Source organism: Citrus sinensis, chromosome 7 (genome assembly GCF_022201045.2).
Source record: "Citrus sinensis cultivar Valencia sweet orange chromosome 7, DVS_A1.0, whole genome shotgun sequence".
Taxonomy (NCBI): domain Eukaryota; kingdom Viridiplantae; phylum Streptophyta; class Magnoliopsida; order Sapindales; family Rutaceae; genus Citrus; species Citrus sinensis.
In genome coordinates, this window is record NC_068562.1 from 3559415 (window position 1) to 3580545 (window position 21131).

Below are 21131 nucleotides of genomic sequence, written 5' to 3' on the forward strand. Positions count from 1 at the left end.
TTTACTTTTCTATCCGCTTTTGCTATTGCCCTTGACCTTGAGCTGCCAGAAAAAATACAGTTGCTGAATAAACTTTTTTGAGGCAGCCCGTGTTCTAAAGCATAAAGGCTTGGACCATTTTTTTCTGTCGGGGGGCACTTTCAAATTTTACCAGAGAATGATAAATGGAGAAGATGAGCCCTGGCTTACACGGGATCGTGGCTTCGATGATTGAAGTAGGGTAGAATGTCACATCTTTCAACGTCAATGAGTGAAGTTTATGTCCTTGTGGCTTGTGACTACATCTTTAGTTGCTGGGTCCTCACTGTGAGTCTCTGATGCAGGACCCATCACCTGTTCATTACTATTATTTATTTGCATGTTGTTTTACTAATTGCACTTCTTAGGTTCTAACTTTGACATCAAGAGGGGTTATGAAATTTGTTTACAATTGCCAATCAGACTGAATTTTAAATGATTGCAAGTATAATGCATCTAAGAATCTGCATGGCAAGGCTGACCGCTTTCTATAATTAATCAACTTCTAGTGGGGAACATCCAAACGTATCAATAGGGTAATTGTCTTGTAGCAAATGATAGAACCGAAATGGTCCACTTAAACTTAGCAATAGGCTTAACCAGCTAACCATCATCAATGGAGAGGACCAAAGTTTTGGAGCAAGGAAACATCCCCAGTTATTTTATGTTTGGAGATTGGACTGCCGACTGATAAGCCATGTTGCGAAAGCAAGAAAGTTTTCGAAATGATCGACTCCCGCCAACTAAGCTTAAGCAGCACTTCTTACAAAACTGAATGAGTTTGACATGAAGTTTCATTAAACATGTTGGTTGCCTGTTGAATGTGATCAAATTGTAGTACTTCCACCTATATATCTTTATAGTAATAAATTGGCATTCTTAAAACACCAGGTGAAATATTCTGCTCGAAAGCAATTTAACACTGCAGAATAGGTCAATCTAACAAACACATTCAAAAACCTTTTATTTTGCAAACGATGGGACTCTGAATACACAGGATACCCAGCTTGTCTAAGAAAATACATTGATTGAGACCTCTGTATTGAATTGTTTGAGAAGATATATCAGGGGAGGCCATGGATGCCACAAATAATATAGAGCAGCAGATGTGAAAACCAGAGACATATATCATGTAATTGGCCTGTGTATTTACCAGCTTCTAAGTGGAGGGGCAGGCAATGCATAATGTTGGATCCACTTCAAAGGATGTTGGTAAGTTCTCAATGCTTTTCCTTTTGGAATTCTTGATGCTGCCATCTTGTCTCATTGGTGTGTACCCCAGTTTCATTTGTACTGTTATCACCTGACTCTGTCACCTGCTTTTCTATCAATTCATTCTTTGGACTGGCGCGATAACGATCCTGGAAGGAGTTGCTTGGCTAGAGCATCAAAGGGTGAAAAAGTTTATCAGTATAATTTGTAGCTATCAAGAAAAGATTTAATTGATGTTCCGTTTCATCTACTGTGGGGATTGTGATTCCAACCAATCGCATTAAGAAATCAGGAAAAAGAGAGAGGAAAAGGCCTGGAATTTCTTGAATTCAAACAACATAAATGCATTGGATACAGAAAGAAATGATAAAACTACCTATAGCATCCATCGTATTTAGCAACAAAATTGGGTTATTAGTAATGATCTCAATTCCTCTAAACAGCTAATTAATTATCTTTAAAAAATACACCACCCGTTTGGATGCTTCAAAATTTTGCAAAGGCTTTTAAAATAATTCTATATGATCTTGTAGATTGAAAGAAAGAAACATTGTGATGCTACATATCATAACCTATTGATATGTCAAGTTCTACACAGGCTGAGGTTATTTTAAGTATGCTTTGCACATTCCTTACGTGAAGAAAATGCAGGAACAGACTTGAATCTAGCTTCTAAGAAGAATTAGGTTATATACCTCTTTGGATGGAGACTCTTGAGCTTCAAGCATATGGACAACATGACCCATTTTTGGCCTCTTCTGTGCATTTGGGTCCACACAACGTAAAGCTACAAGAAGAATCCGCTTCAACAACCTTGATGTAGGCTTTTCAGGTAACTTCGGATCGAGCACTCCCTCAGGATTCCTGTTAGTAACCATCTTTTTAAGCCACTCAATTAAGTTTACCTGCAAAATTCTCAACTATCATGGAAGAGCCAAAAACGAAGGAAGCAAACCTTGAGGATAATTCAAAAATGTCATCCTGAAAAAGGATGTATATATTAGTAATTAGTGCGAACCTCTTCAGGAGGCCTGCTATAATCAACTGGGATCCTTCCAGAAATTACTTCCATTATAAGAATTCCAAAACTATACACATCACTTCTTTCATTTAACATACCCGTACTTGCATATTCAGGAGCTACATAGCTGTAAGAGCAGATAGTTACCAGTTACCATCCCTTACTGCAGACACAAAACGAAACAATGACACGCACGAGAAAATGAAAAATAAAGACAGATATCCTACAGACCCAAATGTTCCCATCACACGGGTTGTAATGTAGCTGCTCTCTGATCCAAGGAGCTTGGCAAGGCCAAAGTCTGAAACCTTGGGGTTCCAATGCTTATCAATTAAAATGTTGCTTGATTTTATATCACGGTGAACAACTTTGGGTTCAAGTCCCTCATGCAAATAACTCAATCTGCACGAACAGTTCAGTTAGGACCATAGAACAATGACATAGATGAAAAGCGGGGGAAAGAAAATGAAATTTGAACTAAATTTAACTTTATTTTTCATAATACCCCTTTGCTGTCCCTAAGATAATATTCATTCGAATCTCCCATGTAAGAGGACTGCAAGGCCCTACATCCCCATGAAGCCATTGTTCCAAGTTTCCATTATTCACATACTCATATACAAGCATCCTGCGTCATAAGAAATAAGTAATCATCAGAACATTCTTACATGTGTACAACTCTTGGAACAAAGCTTATCCACCTGAAATTTTTCTCAGCAGAGCCTTTAGTAACCATAATCTGCAGAAACGTAAGACCAATATAGAGAGGTAAATAAGGTAAAAGTAGAGTACCTATGAGCTCCCTCAGCACAATAGCCAAGCAATCTCACTAAATTCTTGTGTCGAACACGCCCAATTGCTTCCACTTCAACCTTAAACTCCCTTTCAGCTTGTCCCCTGTTACTTGGAAAACATTTTATTAAGCACTTAATCGATAGAGCAAGTAAATCACACTCAAAATGACACACCACAAAATGAAAAAGATGATGACTTTTCAAAATAACACACTCCATTACCTACAAATCACTGCTCTTGCAAGAACAGTGATGATGATGATGATAAAGGTAGCAATAAACAAATGAAGTTGCAATGAAAGTACCTGTTATTGAGCAAGTTTTTGACAGCAACCTTAGAGTTATCCTCCAAAAGACCATAATAAACAATCCCATACCCGCCTTCACCAATCACCTTGTCATCAGAAAACCCATTTGTTGAAACTTCAAGCTCTCTCAAAGTATACCAATGACCCCACCCCAAATGGGACACTTCAGGAACCACAGCAGCCACCTGATCACCACTGCCGCCGCCGCTCCCATTCCCAGGATAACATATTCTATTATCTTTACCAATATGAACGTGAATCTTGTTATACCCAGTTGGGCTCTCTTCTTCTAAAGGCAAAAGCAGCGCTTGCCTTTCTATCACAGACCCAGTGACGGCCATGGGATCCGCCGGCTCTGGGTTCGAGGCTGGATGAATTCTGACTTCTGGAATGTCTTTAGAGATTACTGGTATTATTGCATGATGATTATTATTATCATCATTAATTGCCGCGTCGTTTAAAGATGGTTTTTTGTGTTTGGTTTTGGAACGTTTTGTTTTTGAAGTGAACCAGAGTGAGATGATGAAGAGAAGCAGCACAAAGGCTGCCCCTACACAGACACCAACAACTACCCACAAACGTAGACCAAAGATTGAGGTTGGCTTTGAGAGTCGGTCACTCATCGATGCCTGGTGTTTTTGTGAATTGAATTGTGATGATCAAATTAAATAATTAATTAACAGAGACTGAGCAAAGAAGTAATTGTGACGGCATTTCTCTTTCTTTTCTTTTTCCCCTTTTTGAAAGAATCAACGTGGAATTGATATAGGCATGTTGCTGGGAGATAGAGTAAAGGATGCGAGAGAATGGCGAAGAGAATAGCAGCTGGCACTGGCACTGGCAATGGCATGATGAGACTCTATTTATTTAAGATCTTTCTTTGCCAATGTAATCGTTCCATTTAATAAAAAATTAAAACTAAAAATAAAATTGCGCGGGTAGCAGTTGAGTTTACTTTTGAGTCGGTGAACTTGGGAAACAACATCTCACTCACCCCCTTTTTTTGGACAAAATTACAGTTAAAGATAATAATTTTCGTAGTCTATCAATGAGTCCGTTCTCTTTTTCATTTTTGTTCGATAAGAATCAATGGACCAAATATAAATTTTTTGCCTTGGATTTTTAACCTGAATTTTCATTCTTGTTTTGATTTGGTTCTTTTAGCAACTATCATGATAATGGGAATCATTTAATGCCTTCTTAGTAAATATAAGACCTATTTCAATATAGAGAAAACGTAGGAGGTCCTAATTTTTTTAATTATAAATACTAAAATAATAATCTTCATCCCAAAAATACTTAACTAGTAATTTTAAAAAAATTAACTACCTTCATATTATGATAATTAGAAAGGTACATGATTTGATCTACATCTATTAATAATTTAATATGACATTAAGATTATATAGAAGAGATTCACATTAAAAAAAAAAAAGTCTAAACCATATTCTTCAAAAATTTATAGTAATGAAGATTCACATCGTATTATCTCAAGTTATTGTCATCGTTAGTATTTTTAATTTTTTAATAAAAAAGTAACTAATACAAAATAATTGAAAACATGACTTAATAACCAAACTTATCATTTGAAGTCATTAACTCAAATTATTAAAAATAAAATTTATGCCATTCAATGCATTTTTGTTAACATTAAATTTGTCTTGTATGAAAATGATTTATGTCGGTCATTACATATTTCTTAGCATTAATTTTATCTTTATAGAAAAGTGTTACATAGCCTCAATCTAATGATTGCGAGTCAATCTTTTTGTTAAGTATATTTGCAAGTTGCATTGTGTAATTTGGTGTATTATATTATAAAATCCGACATTTAATAAATTTTCAGTTAAAGGACATAGTTTGTCCATTATCATAGAAGATGACCTTGACCTCTATAAAATGACCAAAGTACCCCATTATAACCCAAAAGTTTCCCTTGAGTGTATATGGATTTGAGAGGGAACTTAATTATTAGATTTCCTATAGTTTCCCAAGAAAGGAACAAGATTAGGTTAAAGACATAAAGAGAATATCTTTGGAAATTTTTCTTCAACCTTGGATTCCACCAACCAGTGAGGGCCGACATAAGTATTGATAATTAAAAATTTTAATAAATAAATAATGAAAATAATATAAACAAGTAGATAATAGAACATATTGTAATTAGAAGTGTTGGTACTTGGGATTCCATTTCCATATTTCCATTATCATATGATTAGGCGATGATACAAATCCCATGAGTCCAAAATCTAACCACCCCACCGCTATTTTAAATACCACTTGCTTGACAACAACCCCAAGTACCATTAATGCTTGAAAGTTTCAACAACTGCCTTCAAATGTTGAAGAATCAATTTTGAATCCCAAAATAAGGAGAATATGTTAAAGGTTCTATAGCCAACTAATGCATATACGTCATATGTGATTAAATTTAATATAATCATAACTTATATAATAGTTTTTTTTTTTATAATAAATGTATATTTATATAACATCATTTTTTTATTATATAACTGATATAATATTTTATATGTATTTTAGAATGTTGCCAAAAGAAGATCCGCTGACATCACATGTACATATGAACAATCTCTATTTTTTAATTAAATATCGAAGTAATATATTGGCACCTGAAAAGAAAAAGAAAAAAAAATAAAGTAAGCGTCGAAGATAATGCTTAAATATTTATTCTTCAAGTGGTCCAATTTAGTTGTTGTCAATTAAATAGGTAGTTAGAGTGTTTTTTGACTTGAGAATTAATAATTTTCTCAATACTTAGTCTGCTATAACGTTAGTTGATTTATGAAGTTTTTGATTCAATTCTATCCAATTGAAATTGGCACCAAACTTGAAATAACAATAATTTTTAATTAATTACTGAATCTAAATTTGGGAGATAAAATGCAGGGCATCTATTCAAATTTGGCTTATTTGAAGGAGGATTTTTAAAATATGTCAAAGGTAATACAATTAATTAATCCATATATGACATGTGTAATTGAATTTAATATAATTACCACTTATATGATGATTTTTCAAAATAAGTGTATATATATTATAACATCATTTTCTTTGTGTACGATTGACGTAATATCTCTGATGTATTATAGAGTTTTTCTATATAGAGACATTGTTCACTTATATAATAAACCATTAATCTTTAATCTTTATCGACATCTTAGTCAAATTCTTATTATGGAATCTTTAATTTGGCTGTCTATAGAACAAAATAAACTTGATAATTAATTACATAGAATTCTACATTGTGAAACCAATATATTGATTAATGAGTGAGTTTAAACTGTAAATTAATATAATAAATTCAACAAAATAAGAATAGGTAGAAATATTTTGAACTTTAGATAATTTATTTTCATATGCAATATTCTTAAATATATTTTCATACTTTGAAGATGTTTGTGTTGAATCCTTAATTCAATGTCGGGCTTACATATGAATAATTACGTGTTACAAACTATCATATAAAGTTAAACCCACTTAAAAGTGATCTATTAATGTTTTCGATAATTTGTGTTTTAATATATCTAATATGATGTGAGCTTTTAATATGTATAGACTTAAGGGTAATTTTTATTCTTATAATAGACTAAAATAGGAATACTGAAAGATGACATAGAAGTTATCTGTATGCAGTGGTTATAGTCGATATATTGCACGTAACATTTTATTCTTTTTTGACATCCCATAATTAAAGAGAGTGCACGAAAGTTATAGATTCGGTGTCTTGATTTGGAAAGTAAACCCCATGGTTCTATAGAATAATTAAGAATTATGGATTTGGTGTGTTTTCGCATATTTGTCTATTGATTTTTAATAATACAACACGAATATTCCTAAAATTTAGGTGACAGTTTTCACTAACGGTTAATTATTTTCTAACATTTTGAATAATTTTGTTATTACTTTTGTTTGATAAATTATAATTAAATTATCATTCAATTGTTAATAGATGGGATAAATCCAACAACAACGTTTTTTAGTAGAGAAGTTGTTATATATCTGTTTTGTGCAAATAAAACACATAAATTATGTATAATTGTAAGTTGAAAAGAACATTCACCACTTTTAGAGGCTTTGATAAAGAGTAATAAAAAAAATGAGAAAAGAAACTTGAATGAAAACTAGTTATACCATTGTTGAACGAAAGATAAATCAATTTTACCATTTTATTTGAACGCCTCATTTTATTTTACTATCTCAATTTTACCATTTATTTTTTAATATTAATAAAGCCATAAACAATATTGTATAAGTTAACGTGTACAAACTAATATGACATGAAGATATTAATCAAAAGGGGATAACAATTATTTATAGTATCATTATTCTTTATTTTTTGGATTACCCCTCCTTTTAGAATAAGAGTTAATTTGAACTTGAACCTATAAAAAAAAGGATATTCATCAAATTGAACCATGAATTCCAACCTTAATCAGATTCAACCTATTCCATTAAAATTGAATTGCTGATGAAGTTAACTTGGTCATTATAAAAGCCTTGTTTCACAACTTTTGATTGTTCACAAACACCTTTGAATCTCTTCACTTTGATCTTGCCTTTTGGCTTCCCAAACTCATGCATGTCAGTCAACGCAATCGGCACCGTAGCTTCACAAAATCAAATCACGAGGCTCGCTGCAACATATCCAAAAAAACAAAGCAAAAATTATCACTTTAAAGCAACAAGCCAAAAATAAAATTTAGAGAGAAAACAAAACGAGGGCGCAGTAGTCGTTTTACGATACCGATCTACTTTCAAAAACAAAAAATGCTACTGTCTACAGGCTACAGCTCATGCGGGTCTCGCCTTCTTGGAAAATTCGCCATCAATGGTCCTTTTGAAGCTCCGCAATTTTTAAACTTCATTGTTATCTAATAAACGTATATTATTTAATTTGATTCTATGTATTATCTTCTTTAAATATTCATATATTAGTTGGTGGGGCCAAAATCATCATTTCACATGCTAATGAGGTGTTAACGGAATGGAAAGGTTGAAATTCATGGGTTGATTTTGATGAACCTCATTTTTTATGAGGTACGAGATGAAAATACCCCTATATTTTTTAAAGAAACGTAATTCTAAAATTTGTTATAATTCATTGAGAAGTAGGGGTAATCAAATCAGTTGGGGTCACTGCTTACAAACATATTCCTCATGTACGGTAACGACAGTTTCTTTTCAAGATTATTGCTCAATTGAAAACCATTAAAAAAAAAAAAAAAATTGCCGCCTAAATTAATACAATTTTCCCGCCATTTACAACACCCAGCATCATTTTGCCCTCTTGTCTTTCTTATCAAAACCCTAGAGAGAGAAAAGCAGGAAGCAAGAGACGAAAATCAGCAGCGAGCAATAGACAAAAAACTAAATCTCGGGAGAACAGTCTGATGAAGGACGAGCAGCCAGTAGTAGCTGGCCGGCGCCGTAGCCGAGGAGCGGAGGCGTCCGCGCGAGCCGAAGCCTTGGAAAGGCTCAAAGCGCTGCGCCGCGGCGGACGGAGATCCGGAGATTCCGTAGGATACAATATCAAATTAGAGAATCCGATATACGACACCGTAGCGGAGGACGAGTATGACGCCCTGGTGGCGCGTCGGCGTGAAGAGGCGCGTGGATTCATCGTGGACGATGATGGTCTCGGATACGGCGACGAGGGACAAGAAGAAGATTGGTCGGTGGCTGGCCTCCCTTCGTCGTCCGATGACGAATCATTGGATGGCCAAAGATCGATTAAGAAGCAGAGAATTGAAAAAAGGGGAAAGAAAGAAAATAATCAAAACGTCAGGAAGCCGAATCCATCGCTGACTGCTGCGGCGGCCATGATGGGGAAACAGAGATTGTCGGCTATGTTAACATCGACAGCGATGTTTAAAAAATCCAAAGATGAGAAAGTTAAAGAAAGTGAGAGTGTTATTGATGAAGTTTTAGCAGAATTTGCGCCGGATGAAGCAGATCGAGAGCGGCGTAGAAGGTCCGTTTCAAGTAATATTAAGAGTTTCGTTTCTGTTAATTCTGTAAAGACCAACAGTCAATTAGTTACAAACTCAACGAATTCAGTAAAAGAAAATTCTGATTTGATAAATAATTTTGTACAAATTCAGAATTGTGATGTGGTTGAGGAATCAAAAGAATTGAAATGGGAATCTGATAATAGTACTGAACTGACTAAGAGAGATAACATTGTTGAAGTGAAAGATGAAGTAAATGAGGACGTGAAGGAATGTAAAAAACTAAATGCTAAGATTAGTACTGAGAAGGATCCATTGTTGAGTGCAACTGCAGGGTGGAAGGAGGTTAGCGGAGGTAATATGGTATTGGATGAGGGGAAAAGTGGTTTGAGTTGTCAGGAGTCGGAATTTGAGGTGGATGACGATGGATCATTGCCTTTTTACATTCTTGATGCTCATGAACAGCTTTCTGGGGCTAATATGGGAACCCTCTACCTCTTTGGGAAGGTAATGTGACAAATTCATTTCATTTTGTGATCAATTTACATGATTTTGCAGAATCTGAATTAGGAAATTTGAAGCACACCTCTGATTTATGGATTGGATTTTTTGGCTGAGTTTGGTATTGTTAATGTTTGGAAAGTGATATTATATAGCCAGTCAAATGGGTAGTTTGGCTGGAGAGTCCATGCATTTTCATTCTCTAATTTTTGCTACTTGTCAATATCTTAAACCGAGTTATATCTTTGACCATATCAGCGAGCTAGTGACATATAAAGATGAGACTAAACCAATCTAGAGCTTGAGTTGGCTTGGTTTCATTAAAAATCTTTAGATAGATAACCTGGAAACTTTATATTCTTCCGCTCTGCTCAGGCTATAATCTATTCAATTTCGCTTAGATTTTTAGGTTGTCAGTTTGTGCTGTTACAACTCACAACCATCTGATAATAAGGTACTTTCATTACTCTTGTTGTGCATTCTTTCGCATTTCTTTAATGTTAAATCATTTCTTTAATGCTGAAATCTGACCTCAGTAGCTGCATATTTATATCCATTAATGGAAATGGTCTTTTGTTTGCCTTAACATTCCTATTTTACTGCTTGGCTTCTATTAGTGGCATCTTTTCCCCAATGATTTGGATGGTAATTATGAATGACACAGATACTCTACTGAGCACCAACTCTCTCTTAATTCCTTTCAATAGTTTCTACTCTCTAGAGATATTTTGTCCAAGACTCTAGAAAATTATTGCTTTTGGGGCATCTTATATAATTTTTATCCCTTTCTTTTTTCTAGATAAGTTCTGTTAATTTTCGCTATGAATTTTCTATTGTGATGTGTCTTTGCATGTGTATAATTGTTTTATTGCTTGTTTTACATCTATATACAAATAACAACCTTAACAACTGTTATCTGTCATTGCTGTTAAGGTCAAAGCAGGAAGCACACATCATAGTTGCTGTGTTGTTGTTAAGAACATGCAGAGATGTGTATATGCTATTCCAAATGGTCCTCTGTTTCAGACTGATGAGATTATGAAGCTTGAGAAAGATGCCGAAGAGTCTCGTATTTCTCCCATGGCTTTCCGGAAAAAGTTGCAAGTATGAGTATTTACATATTCATGCAGCAATGCAGTATGAGTATTTACATATTCATGCAGCAATGCAGTCAAATATATTCACTCTTTCCCCCTCCTCCCTGTTCTGCTGTATATGTTATTGATGCATTTTTGTTGTTTTATTTTGTAGGATGTGGCTTTAGGATTAAAAACTGAAATCGCAAATCAGTTGCTAAATCTCAATGTTTCAAATTATATTGTGTCACCGGTTAAGGTTTGCAGACTCAATCTTTATGCTTCAAAGAAATGCATTGATAAATTTGCATACTACTCGATGCTGTTGTAACTTAGTTAATAATTCTTCATTTTGTTCCTTTGATTCACTTTGGTGCTCGTTCCTGGCTTATACAGAGGAGATATGCATTTGGGCAAGCTGAAATACCTGCTGGGGAGAATTATGTTCTCAAGATCAATTATCCATTCAAGGTATATCCCTAAACCTAAATGTGTGAATCAGATCAGGAAAGCAGTTTAAGCCATCACATTATTTGTTCAATCTTTTTATTGCCAACCATTCACCTGTTTGTTTTCCTGCTACTGTAATTTGAATAAGGTTAAATTCTGAAAAGTTAATTGTGAACCTTGACTCACATACTGCTGTTTTCATGATTGTCAAGATATGACTCTTCCATTAGGGATGAATGCTTGCATTTTGTTATTGCAGGACCCACCACTTCCAGCAGATCTAAAAGGAGAAAACTTCTGCTCTCTTCTTGGAACTCATAGCAGGTAAAAGTAGTTAGCATGGGTTTTTAACTTTGTTTGTCTTCTCTGTCTTCTGATTAGGGGAATTAGTGAGTTGACATGCTTTAGGAATTGAATGGATTGCTTGATACAAACTGGGTGGATCAACTAGTTATAATCTCTTGTGTTCTTCCATATGACTTGTTGATATATTATAAATTCTTGAAGCTCACTAGTTGATAGGATGAAAGTCCATGAGATTCATTGGACTATTTCTTATGCCATGCCTTCCGCAAATGCTAATAATCAATGCATTTTTGTTTTTGGATGAAAGAAAGGAACACTGACTGGTGTAGTCACATGCAGTGCCTTGGAACTTTTTCTTGTTAAAAGGAAGGTAAAAGGACCATCTTGGCTATCAATTTCAAAGTTTTCTAGCTGTCCTGCTCCTCAAAGGGTGAGTCTCCGAAATATGGGCATCTTATATTGCTTAATTATGAATGCTTGTAGTTTCAACTGCAACTGCTTGGTGTACTCTTTGACAGGTGAGCTGGTGCAAATATGAGATCACTGTGGACTCTCCAAAAGATATACGAGTTTCATCATCCTCAAAGCATGTAGCAGAGGTTCCTCCAGTGACTGTCACTGCTATAAACTTGAAAACTGTTTTCAACAAAAGGCAGGATGTGAATGAAATTGTATCTGCATCGGTTGTCTGCTGTCACAAGGCAAAGGTTAGTTTTGCAGTCTTTGTTAGCTATCCTACTTTGACATTAGTACATGGATTCTTCCTTCTTGGTGATTGTGAGAAATGGGTTTGCTATTATTCGTTTTGGTTGGAATATTGTAAATTGAGTTACACTTCAATTTGCAAAATATGTCTCATAGCAATTTTGCTAGTGATGTAACCTGGGAAGATGGCATTAAACTTGATTTTGCAACTAGTTGGATTTCTGTTTTTAATGGTGTTGTACCTAAACTTGTTAGAACTAGTACAATTTCAAGCTGGTCTACGCTGTGTGATTAGTTTTTATAGGTTATATGATTTATTATTGGCTCATGTACTCCAATTGCTGTTATTCTGGCTTAGAAAATTGTTATTTCTACTAAAATAAGTACTGCTTTTGTTGTATTTTTCTTTAAGATTGACACTCCCATGTTGGCATCGGAATGGAAGAAACCGGGAATGCTGAGTCATTTTACTGTAGTTCGCAAGCTTGATGGAGGCATATTTCCAATGGGTTTTAACAAAGAGGCAACAGATAGAAATTCAAAAGCTGGATCAAATGTTTTATGCTCTGAAAGCAGGTACATTGTAATTATAAATCTTGCTGTCTTTCAAAATTCCTGTTTCTTCTGATTGGCTGCCAACTTTCCATGATTGTGTTTTTGGTTGCTTCTGTTGAGTATTTTTTGACATTATGTTGCAGTGAGAGAGCCTTGTTAAACCGTTTGATGATTGAATTATACAAGTTGGACAGTGATGTTCTTGTTGGACACAATATATCTGGGTTTGACCTTGATGTTCTCCTTCACAGAGCCCAGGTGAGAATATCTTTCTTTTGCTTTCCATATGGTAGTTTGTAAATGCTCTATCATAGATAGTAAATTGTTGGCTCATTGGTGTTCCTTTCTTATATGCATGAATGCAGTCTAATAGGTAACTGTGGGTTAATATCAAACCAAATGCAAATTTATACATTTTCATTGCTTTTATATAGACATTCAACCTTTAGAATTGGCATTTCCATAACATTAAAGTGGGATAGGAATGAACACATGTAATTATTTTCTCAGTCTCTTCCCTTGTATTGTTTAAAATGCTTGTTTTTCTGCTGCGCTCATCTGATGTAGTTGTATTGAATTTCCATCTCGCCTGTAATGTGCTTGTACTATTCTCATGCAGGTTTGTAGAGTGCCTAGCAGCATGTGGTCAAAGATTGGCCGTCTCAAGCGTTCTGAAATGCCAAAGCTTAGAAAAGGAAGAACCATTTTTGGATCTGGAGCAAGTCCAGGGATCATGTCTTGCATTGCTGGTCGGCTCTTATGTGACACATTTTTGTGTTCACGTGACCTATTAAGAGAGGTATATCATTTGGCTGGTTTATTACACCCTGAATGCACTTATTATTTGTTTTATTCAATTTCGTTTGCTTCTTGTCTTCTTACAGGTCAGTTATTCTTTGACACAACTTGCAAAAACTCAGTTGAACAAAGACCGGAAGGAGGTTGGCCCACATGATGTTCTGAAAATGTTCCAAACGTTGGAATCTCTTATGGAACTTGTAAGTTCTGATGCTTGCTTTGACCAGTTCTGCGCACCATGTTTGATATTGAGATAAGGAACTGCAGTTTGAATATCAAAGAATTATTTTAACTCCCCAAGGGAACAACCTAATAGGTTTCATTGCTTGTGATAAAAGCAAGAGCTCGAGGTTTTAAATCTCCTTTCACCAAAATAGCATGTCCGAATTCCAATATAAAGTTAATTTTCATTCCATTACCATTGATTCTTACAATGTTTTCATTATATATATATATATTTGAGTAAATACAATGTTTGTCCATTATCATAAATCAAAGCATTCTTTTCACTTTTTAATGTTATCCTGTGCTTTGGTTCCTATTTTCTGTAACTAAGCATTAAGTTATTTTAAGTTCTGAACTGAGGATTATTTTAAAACCCTGAAATTCATAGGGTGAGTTACTGCTGAATGTTTAAGGCCCATTTTATGATGCCGACTTCAAAATTGGGTGCTCAATGTTATTGCATATTATGTGTGGACGAAAAGCCCATTTTGCATGATGGTCGGTCAATGTGTTCTCCAATGGATACAATTCACAGTTGTTGAAAACTTGAAATGAATGGATAACTTTATGTCAGCTAATATCTAAAGCCTTTGAGACACCATTGATCATTATGATGGTTGTTCGAAAATGATATTATTTTCATGTTCTCTTCTCCAGTTGAATACAGTGGTTCAGTTGATATTACCTATGTGATGTAGTACATAATAAAGGTGCTCAATAGCTTGAGCACTTGTTAGTAGAGGTGATTTTTGAGCCTACTTTGACAAGTTTGGTTTTTTCTAAAACATGGATAGCGGTTCAATGGGTGTATTTTGTTATTCAAGACTGGAAAACTAGATGCTACTGTGTGCCAGGAGAGTATGATTCTCATCGTGTTTGTAATGGTTTCAGATTGAATATGGTGAAACAGATGCATGGTTATCTATGGAGCTCATGTTCCATTTGAGTGTTCTTCCCCTCACTCGACAACTGACAAACATCAGTGGTAATCTTTGGGGGAAAACCCTTCAAGTAAGTTATTGCTGTAATTTTCCTTTTCTGCTTTTGTTTTCTGATAAAACCTGTTCACCAACTTGACATGGAAAATCCTTCAGGGTGCTAGGGCACAGAGAGTGGAGTATCTTCTATTACATGCATTCCGTGCAAAGAAATATATTGTCCCAGACAAGTTTACATATGTTAAGGAAACAAAAATGGCAAAGCAGAGAAGCAATCATGGCGTTGAGGATAGAAATGTTGAAGAGTTAACTAATGAAGATGCAAACTTTGACAATGATACTTCACACAATGACCACAGAAAAGGAAAAAGAGGTCCTGCCTATGCAGGAGGATTGGTTTTGGAGCCAAAAAAGGGTTTATATGATAAATATATATTGCTTCTCGACTTCAATAGTCTTTACCCTTCTATTATTCAGGTAAAATAACATTTTAATCCCCATCCTCACTCTCCCTATGCATGTGTGTGCACACTTACACTTACATGTCCTTATGTTGCTACGCTGGTTTCTGTTGTTTAATAAGCTTAAATAGGTAATATATTTTACAGGAATACAATATCTGCTTCACGACAGTTGAAAGATCTCCAGATGGATTAGTTCCTCACTTACCGTCTAGTAAAACAACTGGAGTTCTACCGGAGGTATTCTTTATTGCATTTGAATCATATTGCGATATTTTTTAGAATACTAGAATCTGAAAACTTGTTTTAAAATTGTAATTTTATGTTCTGATAATTTAGCTCTAAAAGGATAGCTTTTGAACTGTGAACAAAATCACAGAAACTCAAGAAAAGTAGGAAAAAGTTGCTTAATCTGTTCTTGTTCTAATTTTGCAACTTCTTAAGCTCTTTCATGTTTTGAATTTGAGATTCTTAGGATACTGGTTGGACAAGACACGTTTGGTGTTATTATTTGAATAAAATTAAATATAATCCAAGATTGTTAAGTGAAACTTCTACATGTTTTGTGTGCTTACTGATTGCGGCGATGTTCTGCTTCTAAGACTGTCCTATGCATTAATCATGGATTTCCAGTTACAAACTCATAATCTTTCTCTACTTCAATTTCCAAAGCGTGATTGTGCGCTTTAAATTTATGTGTTCTTTCTCTCCGTTTGTAGTTGCTTAAAAATTTGGTTCAGAGAAGAAGAATGGTTAAGACATGGATGAAGACTGCATCTGGTCTCAAGATCCAGCAGCTTGACATTCAGCAGCAAGCATTAAAGCTTACTGCAAATAGGTTTGTTCTTAGATTTGTTTTCTGTGGGTTATGAATGTGCACTTTAACTTCTGTGATTGCTGTTTCATTCCAACTTAATTTTATTCCATCTCACTTTACATGGCTGATATGTTCAATGTTGCAGTATGTATGGATGCCTTGGGTTTTCCAATTCAAGATTTTATGCAAAGCCTCTTGCAGAGCTTATAACGCAACAAGTAAGAGAAACATATATACTTAGCAAGGCAATGCCATTTATAATGAGATGTTCTAATCATTGAGCAAGTCACATGATTATGCAGGGAAGGGAGATTCTACGGAGCACTGTTGATCTTGTTCAGAATAATTTGAACCTAGAGGTCATTTCTTGTACATTCATATCCATAACTTGTGAATGTTTTCTTAGTGACCATGTCAGAATTATCTCATTTGTGTAGATATATGTAGTTGTTGAAGGATGCATTTACCTTGTCTCTTGCAGGTAATCTATGGTGATACAGATTCAATTATGATACATAGCGGAATAGATGATATTGCAAAAGCAAAAGCTATTGCTGGGAAAGTCATCCAGGAGGTGAGATTATAACTGTCTTCCTGTACTTGATGAATGTTGACATAAATATTGTATTGCAAAAGATTCAATTTGTGCCTTCTTGATGTATTTCTAAAGAGATTAAATCTATCTGGTGCTTCAAATTAGATTGGGGTGAGAGATCCATAGATTTATTCATTTTCTGGGAATTTGCACTTTGTTAAATTTTGACTTGAATGAACAAAAATTATAATTAAGCTCGTGTATCCTAGACAGTTTGAGAATAAGATAGCAAATTATTAACTCCAAAAAAAGAAAAAAATAAATAACAATGTGGAGCTATATGAGTGACTTCTATGTTATCTTGATTTTAGGTTAACAAGAAGTACAAGTGTCTAGAAATTGATCTTGATGGATTGTACAAGAGAATGCTGCTGCTTAAGAAGAAGAAATATGCAGCTGTCAAGGTGCAGTTCAAGGATGGAATGCCGTATGAGGTACATTTATTTTTTATTACTCTTGGACATTTCTAACTATTGGACAAGTAACGTCACTTGTCAATACAAGTGTTTGACACTCTTATGGTCAATTGTAGAAGAATGCACTTTGTTACCATGGTTGTAATATAACTTCACATGGTTGCAAGCTTGATAAGTGTTGGATTCTCTATGGTACTGTATGGAAATGCAAAACAGTTTTTTGTTTTTACATGCACAAACGTACACAGTTTATTGTCTGTCTAGATTGTCCAGAATTCTAGTGGTAGATTCTTTAACTTGCCCAGCTTTTGAATCAATATGATAACTTTGTGAATGCAGGTTATTGAACGTAAAGGTCTTGATATGGTTCGTCGTGATTGGAGCTTGCTTTCAAAGGAAGTGGGGGATTTCTGTCTAAGTCAAATACTGTCAGAAAGGTACGTGATGTCATTCCTACCCCAAGAACAATGATGGCACATTTGTTTGTGCTAAGTTGGAAATTTGAGTAGAATGATTGAATTACTGATCTGTTTAAAATGTTTGGCTCTTGGGCTCTCAGGTCATGTGAGGATGTTGTTGAATCAATTCACAACTCTCTTATGAAGGTGAAGTTATACTAACTTTGTAATTCATACTTATTCAGTTTTGCTGACTAACGTGTTCATGCTTCAAACCCCATAGATATATCACTGAGAAATTTAACTGACTGTCAGTCATGTATGCATATCTAACAGGTCCAGGAGGACATGAGAAGTGGACAAGTGGCACTTGAGAAATATGTCATTACAAAGACACTGACTAAACCACCTGAAGCGTACCCTGATGCCAAAAACCAACCACATGTTCAAGTGAGCTTGATAATTCTTCATTTCCTTAATTAGAAGTATCTATAATCCCAAGTAATTTCTTCCTCCATTTATTTAATCCAATGCATGAGGTTTACATTTGCCTGCCACGTTCCAGGTGGCACTGAGATTGAAGCAAAGTGGTTATTCTACCGGTTGCTCTGCTGGTGATACTGTACCATATATAATTTGTTGTGAGCAGGTTTGAGATGTAGTGATTTGTTTTCATCAAGTTAGTAGCCTTTGAGCATAGATTTCTTTGATGCTAAGATGTTATATTAATTGTAGATTTCTCCTTCCTTTTCTGGGCAGGGTACAAGTTCAGGTAGTTCAGTAGGGATTGCTCAGCGTGCTAGACATCCTGATGAATTGAAAAAAGGTGATGGGAAATGGATGATTGACATTGATTACTATGCGTCTCAGCAGATTCATCCCGTAGTATCACGTCTATGTGCTTCAATTGAGGGTACGAGCCCAGAGCGCTTAGCTGATTGTTTAGGGCTTGATCCATCCAAGGTAAGAGCATCTCTCTAGGCCAGACCGATTTTCAGTGAATTAATGCTTCCTTCTTTATTCATGCCTAAGTATTGATTTATGGTTTTTTCAGTTCCAAAGTAAACCAAGTGAAACTATGAGCAGTGATCCTTCCAGCTCTCTGTTGTTTGCTGTAGGAGATGAGGAGAGGTAATGATTACATTTTTTTAATCTTTTTTAATAAAAAAGAAAGATTATCAAAAAGATAAAAAGAGTATATATGAGTGATAAATGTTACATAAAATGAATTAAGAACACCACCCCAAGAATTTAGGAGAAGTTTCTGAATGATTACTTGTTTTCACCGTTCATGTGCATATTTGGTCACACTTTTAGCTATATTTTTGTGTCGTGCAGTATTTAGAGAATAACGTACACGCTATTTACATGTGCCAAAATTATGTAATTATATGTTGAATCACTTATTACACTCTATGATATCCAAGCACATGTATTCTTTTTCATCACTGTGGTTCATTTCCTTGTAAAAGTTTTTCTAAATTTTAACTGTCCCCCTATGATCTTGTAGATATATACATATCAGCAACACTTTCTTTGTTAATTAGGATAATGAAATTAGTATATTGGACGTTCTGGGTAGCTTTCACAACAAATAAAAGTAATGCATTAATGCAAGTTATAAATTGGATTGCAGATATCGGGGTTGTGAGCCATTGATCTTGTCATGTCCCAGCTGTTCTAGTACTTTTGATTGTCCAGCTGTCTGCAGTTCCATTTGCATGTCAGTCAGTGAGAAGCCAAGTAAGCCAGAAACAGAGTATAACTTTTGGCGTACATTGCGTTGTCCTAAATGCCCCGAGGAAGTTGAAGCGGGTAGAATATCCCCTGGAATGATAGCCAACCAGGTAATTATACTGAAAATTGTGCTCCACGAAAATATTGTTGAATTCGAGACGTTAGACCTTTCACTAAACTTGTCTATTGCACTCGTACTGTGTCACTCAATAAAGCCCTTGCAGTCCAAATTGTCATCTAGAATTAAGTTGTTAGCTAGGTGGTGTAGGAACATTAGTTTGAAAGATGCTTTTCCATCTTCAACCTTCAATGTCCAGCAGAATTTGGATAAATTAATATTTGATGAATTAGTAATCCTAATTAAATAATAATTTTTATTATTTTTAACTTGGGACCAATATGGTAAATTAAAAGTTCAAAAAATTTATAAGATAATAAATTTTTTAAATTTCTATTTTCTTATTGGACCCATCCCCCTGTACAAATTAGTAATCACCTATTTTGAAATTAAATCCGTATGTTATGTCTAAGTAACTTTTGTTTCTCGATGTTGTTTGTTTCTTCTTGAAATTATTTTTGACTTAGATCTCATCTCTAATTTTTTGTAATGAGAAAAGAGATCCTAATTAGTATTGTTGTTTTGCAATAAGAAATTAATCAATATCAGCATAAAATTATCATTTTTAAAATGTAAAAATAAAATTTGTACCACAATCTTATTACTACCAATGTGATGCAACTAACTATTATTTAAGTAAAGCATAATAAATGCAAAATCTAGGTAAATCAATACTATAAACGTGATCAAATTTTTTTAAAATAAAAAATATCTTCATAAATTTATAATTTATTGATTAATTGATATTTGTTAAATTAATAGAGTTCTAAAACCGTGCTTTGTCTGTCAGGTCAAGAGGCAAGCGGATGGGTTTGTCTCGATGTATTACAAGGGCTTAATGATGGTAATCTACCTCTTGTAGAATATAGTATTCGGTTACAAATAAATAACTTGTCTACCTATTATTTGATTTTAATCATCAGTGATTATTGAATTTTATCATTGATTTATTTTGCTCTCAGTGTGACGATGAAACTTGCAAATACACCACCTGTAGTTTGAACCTTCGGCTGATTGGTGATGCTGAGAGAGGGACGGTTTGTCCAAACTATCCTCGCTGCAATGGGCGTCTTGTACGAAAGGTTTTCACCCCAATTTCATATAATTAATAATTTCTCAAGATATATTTATCATATAACTAAAGAATTTATGGGTGTAATTTGTGCCTTCTTTCACCAGTACACAGAAGCAGATTTGTATAAGCAGCTTACTTATTTTTGCCATCTGTTGGACACTCAACGCGGCATAGAAAAGGTTAATTTCATTTTTCTTAAATGTTTTGCCATTTTTTGTTTGTTCAGCATACTATTTAATACAATGGCATTGTGTATTGATCTTTTTTCTTTTGTTATTGGGAGGAGCAGATGGAGATTAGTGCTAAAATACCACTAGAAAAAGAGTTGAACAAGATTCGACCTGTGGTTGCTTTGGCGGCATCAACAGTTCAAAGGATTCGCGAGCGCTGTGCCTACGGCTGGGTAAAGCTGAACGACATTGCCATCTCGGTATGAATTAACCAACAAATTCAATTCAATCTGTATTTTTAAAATCTCTGTTGTAAATATTAGCGCGCGCGCTTGTATTCGCTAGTAAAGTTTTGTTTTGCTGACTGATTCAACATTTATCTCAGAAATGCTTCATAATTTCATTTGATTTGCTCTAGTCCTATTGCAAATTTTCGAAGCCAAAAGAGATCCAGACTGAAGATGACAT

The 21131-nt window shown here is 34.7% G+C and overlaps 2 protein-coding genes across 2 annotated transcripts; one reads left to right on the forward strand and one right to left on the reverse strand.

The window, feature by feature from the left end:
- Positions 1-950: 950 nt before the first annotated feature.
- On the reverse strand, positions 951-4207 carry LOC102618852 (probable serine/threonine-protein kinase At1g01540). Its single transcript, XM_006466529.3, has 7 exons — positions 3351-4207; positions 3044-3148; positions 2757-2879; positions 2483-2653; positions 2249-2378; positions 1926-2135; positions 951-1397 (listed from the first exon to the last, which is right to left on the reverse strand). The coding sequence occupies exons 1-7, from the start codon at positions 3974-3976 to the stop codon at positions 1239-1241; spliced, it is 1524 nt and encodes a 507-aa protein (XP_006466592.2). The 5' UTR covers positions 3977-4207; the 3' UTR covers positions 951-1238.
- A 4234-nt stretch (positions 4208-8441) lies between these two features.
- LOC102618566 (DNA polymerase alpha catalytic subunit) lies at positions 8442-21071 on the forward strand. Its single transcript, XM_006466528.4, has 30 exons — positions 8442-9829; positions 10757-10927; positions 11075-11158; positions 11296-11370; positions 11609-11673; positions 11995-12085; positions 12174-12362; positions 12773-12936; positions 13059-13173; positions 13535-13714; positions 13800-13913; positions 14830-14949; positions 15033-15353; positions 15485-15577; positions 16057-16175; positions 16300-16372; positions 16457-16513; positions 16636-16728; positions 17061-17183; positions 17505-17602; positions 17725-17770; positions 17900-18013; positions 18129-18212; positions 18323-18526; positions 18618-18694; positions 19200-19410; positions 20209-20262; positions 20381-20500; positions 20598-20672; positions 20783-21071. The coding sequence occupies exons 1-30, from the start codon at positions 8765-8767 to the stop codon at positions 20927-20929; spliced, it is 4542 nt and encodes a 1513-aa protein (XP_006466591.2). The 5' UTR covers positions 8442-8764; the 3' UTR covers positions 20930-21071.
- Positions 21072-21131: the final 60 nt, after the last annotated feature.

Bases quoted from the DNA above. Each gene is read 5' to 3' on its own strand.
- LOC102618566 (XM_006466528.4), top strand. From the start codon at position 8,765: ATGAAGGACGAGCAGCCAGTAGTAGCTGGCCGGCGCCGTAGCCGAGGA. The intron at 10,928-11,074 runs GTATGAGTATTT...TTTATTTTGTAG, and splicing joins CTTTCCGGAAAAAGTTGCAA to GATGTGGCTTTAGGATTAAA. The intron at 18,213-18,322 runs GTTTGAGATGTA...TTTTCTGGGCAG, and splicing joins ATATAATTTGTTGTGAGCAG to GGTACAAGTTCAGGTAGTTC.
- LOC102618852 (XM_006466529.3), bottom strand. From the start codon at position 3,976: ATGAGTGACCGACTCTCAAAGCCAACCTCAATCTTTGGTCTACGTTTG. The intron at 2,654-2,756 runs GTATTATGAAAA...CTGTTCGTGCAG, and splicing joins ATCTTAGGGACAGCAAAGGG to ATTGAGTTATTTGCATGAGG. The intron at 1,398-1,925 runs GTATATAACCTA...TTGATGCTCTAG, and splicing joins AAGAGTCTCCATCCAAAGAG to CCAAGCAACTCCTTCCAGGA.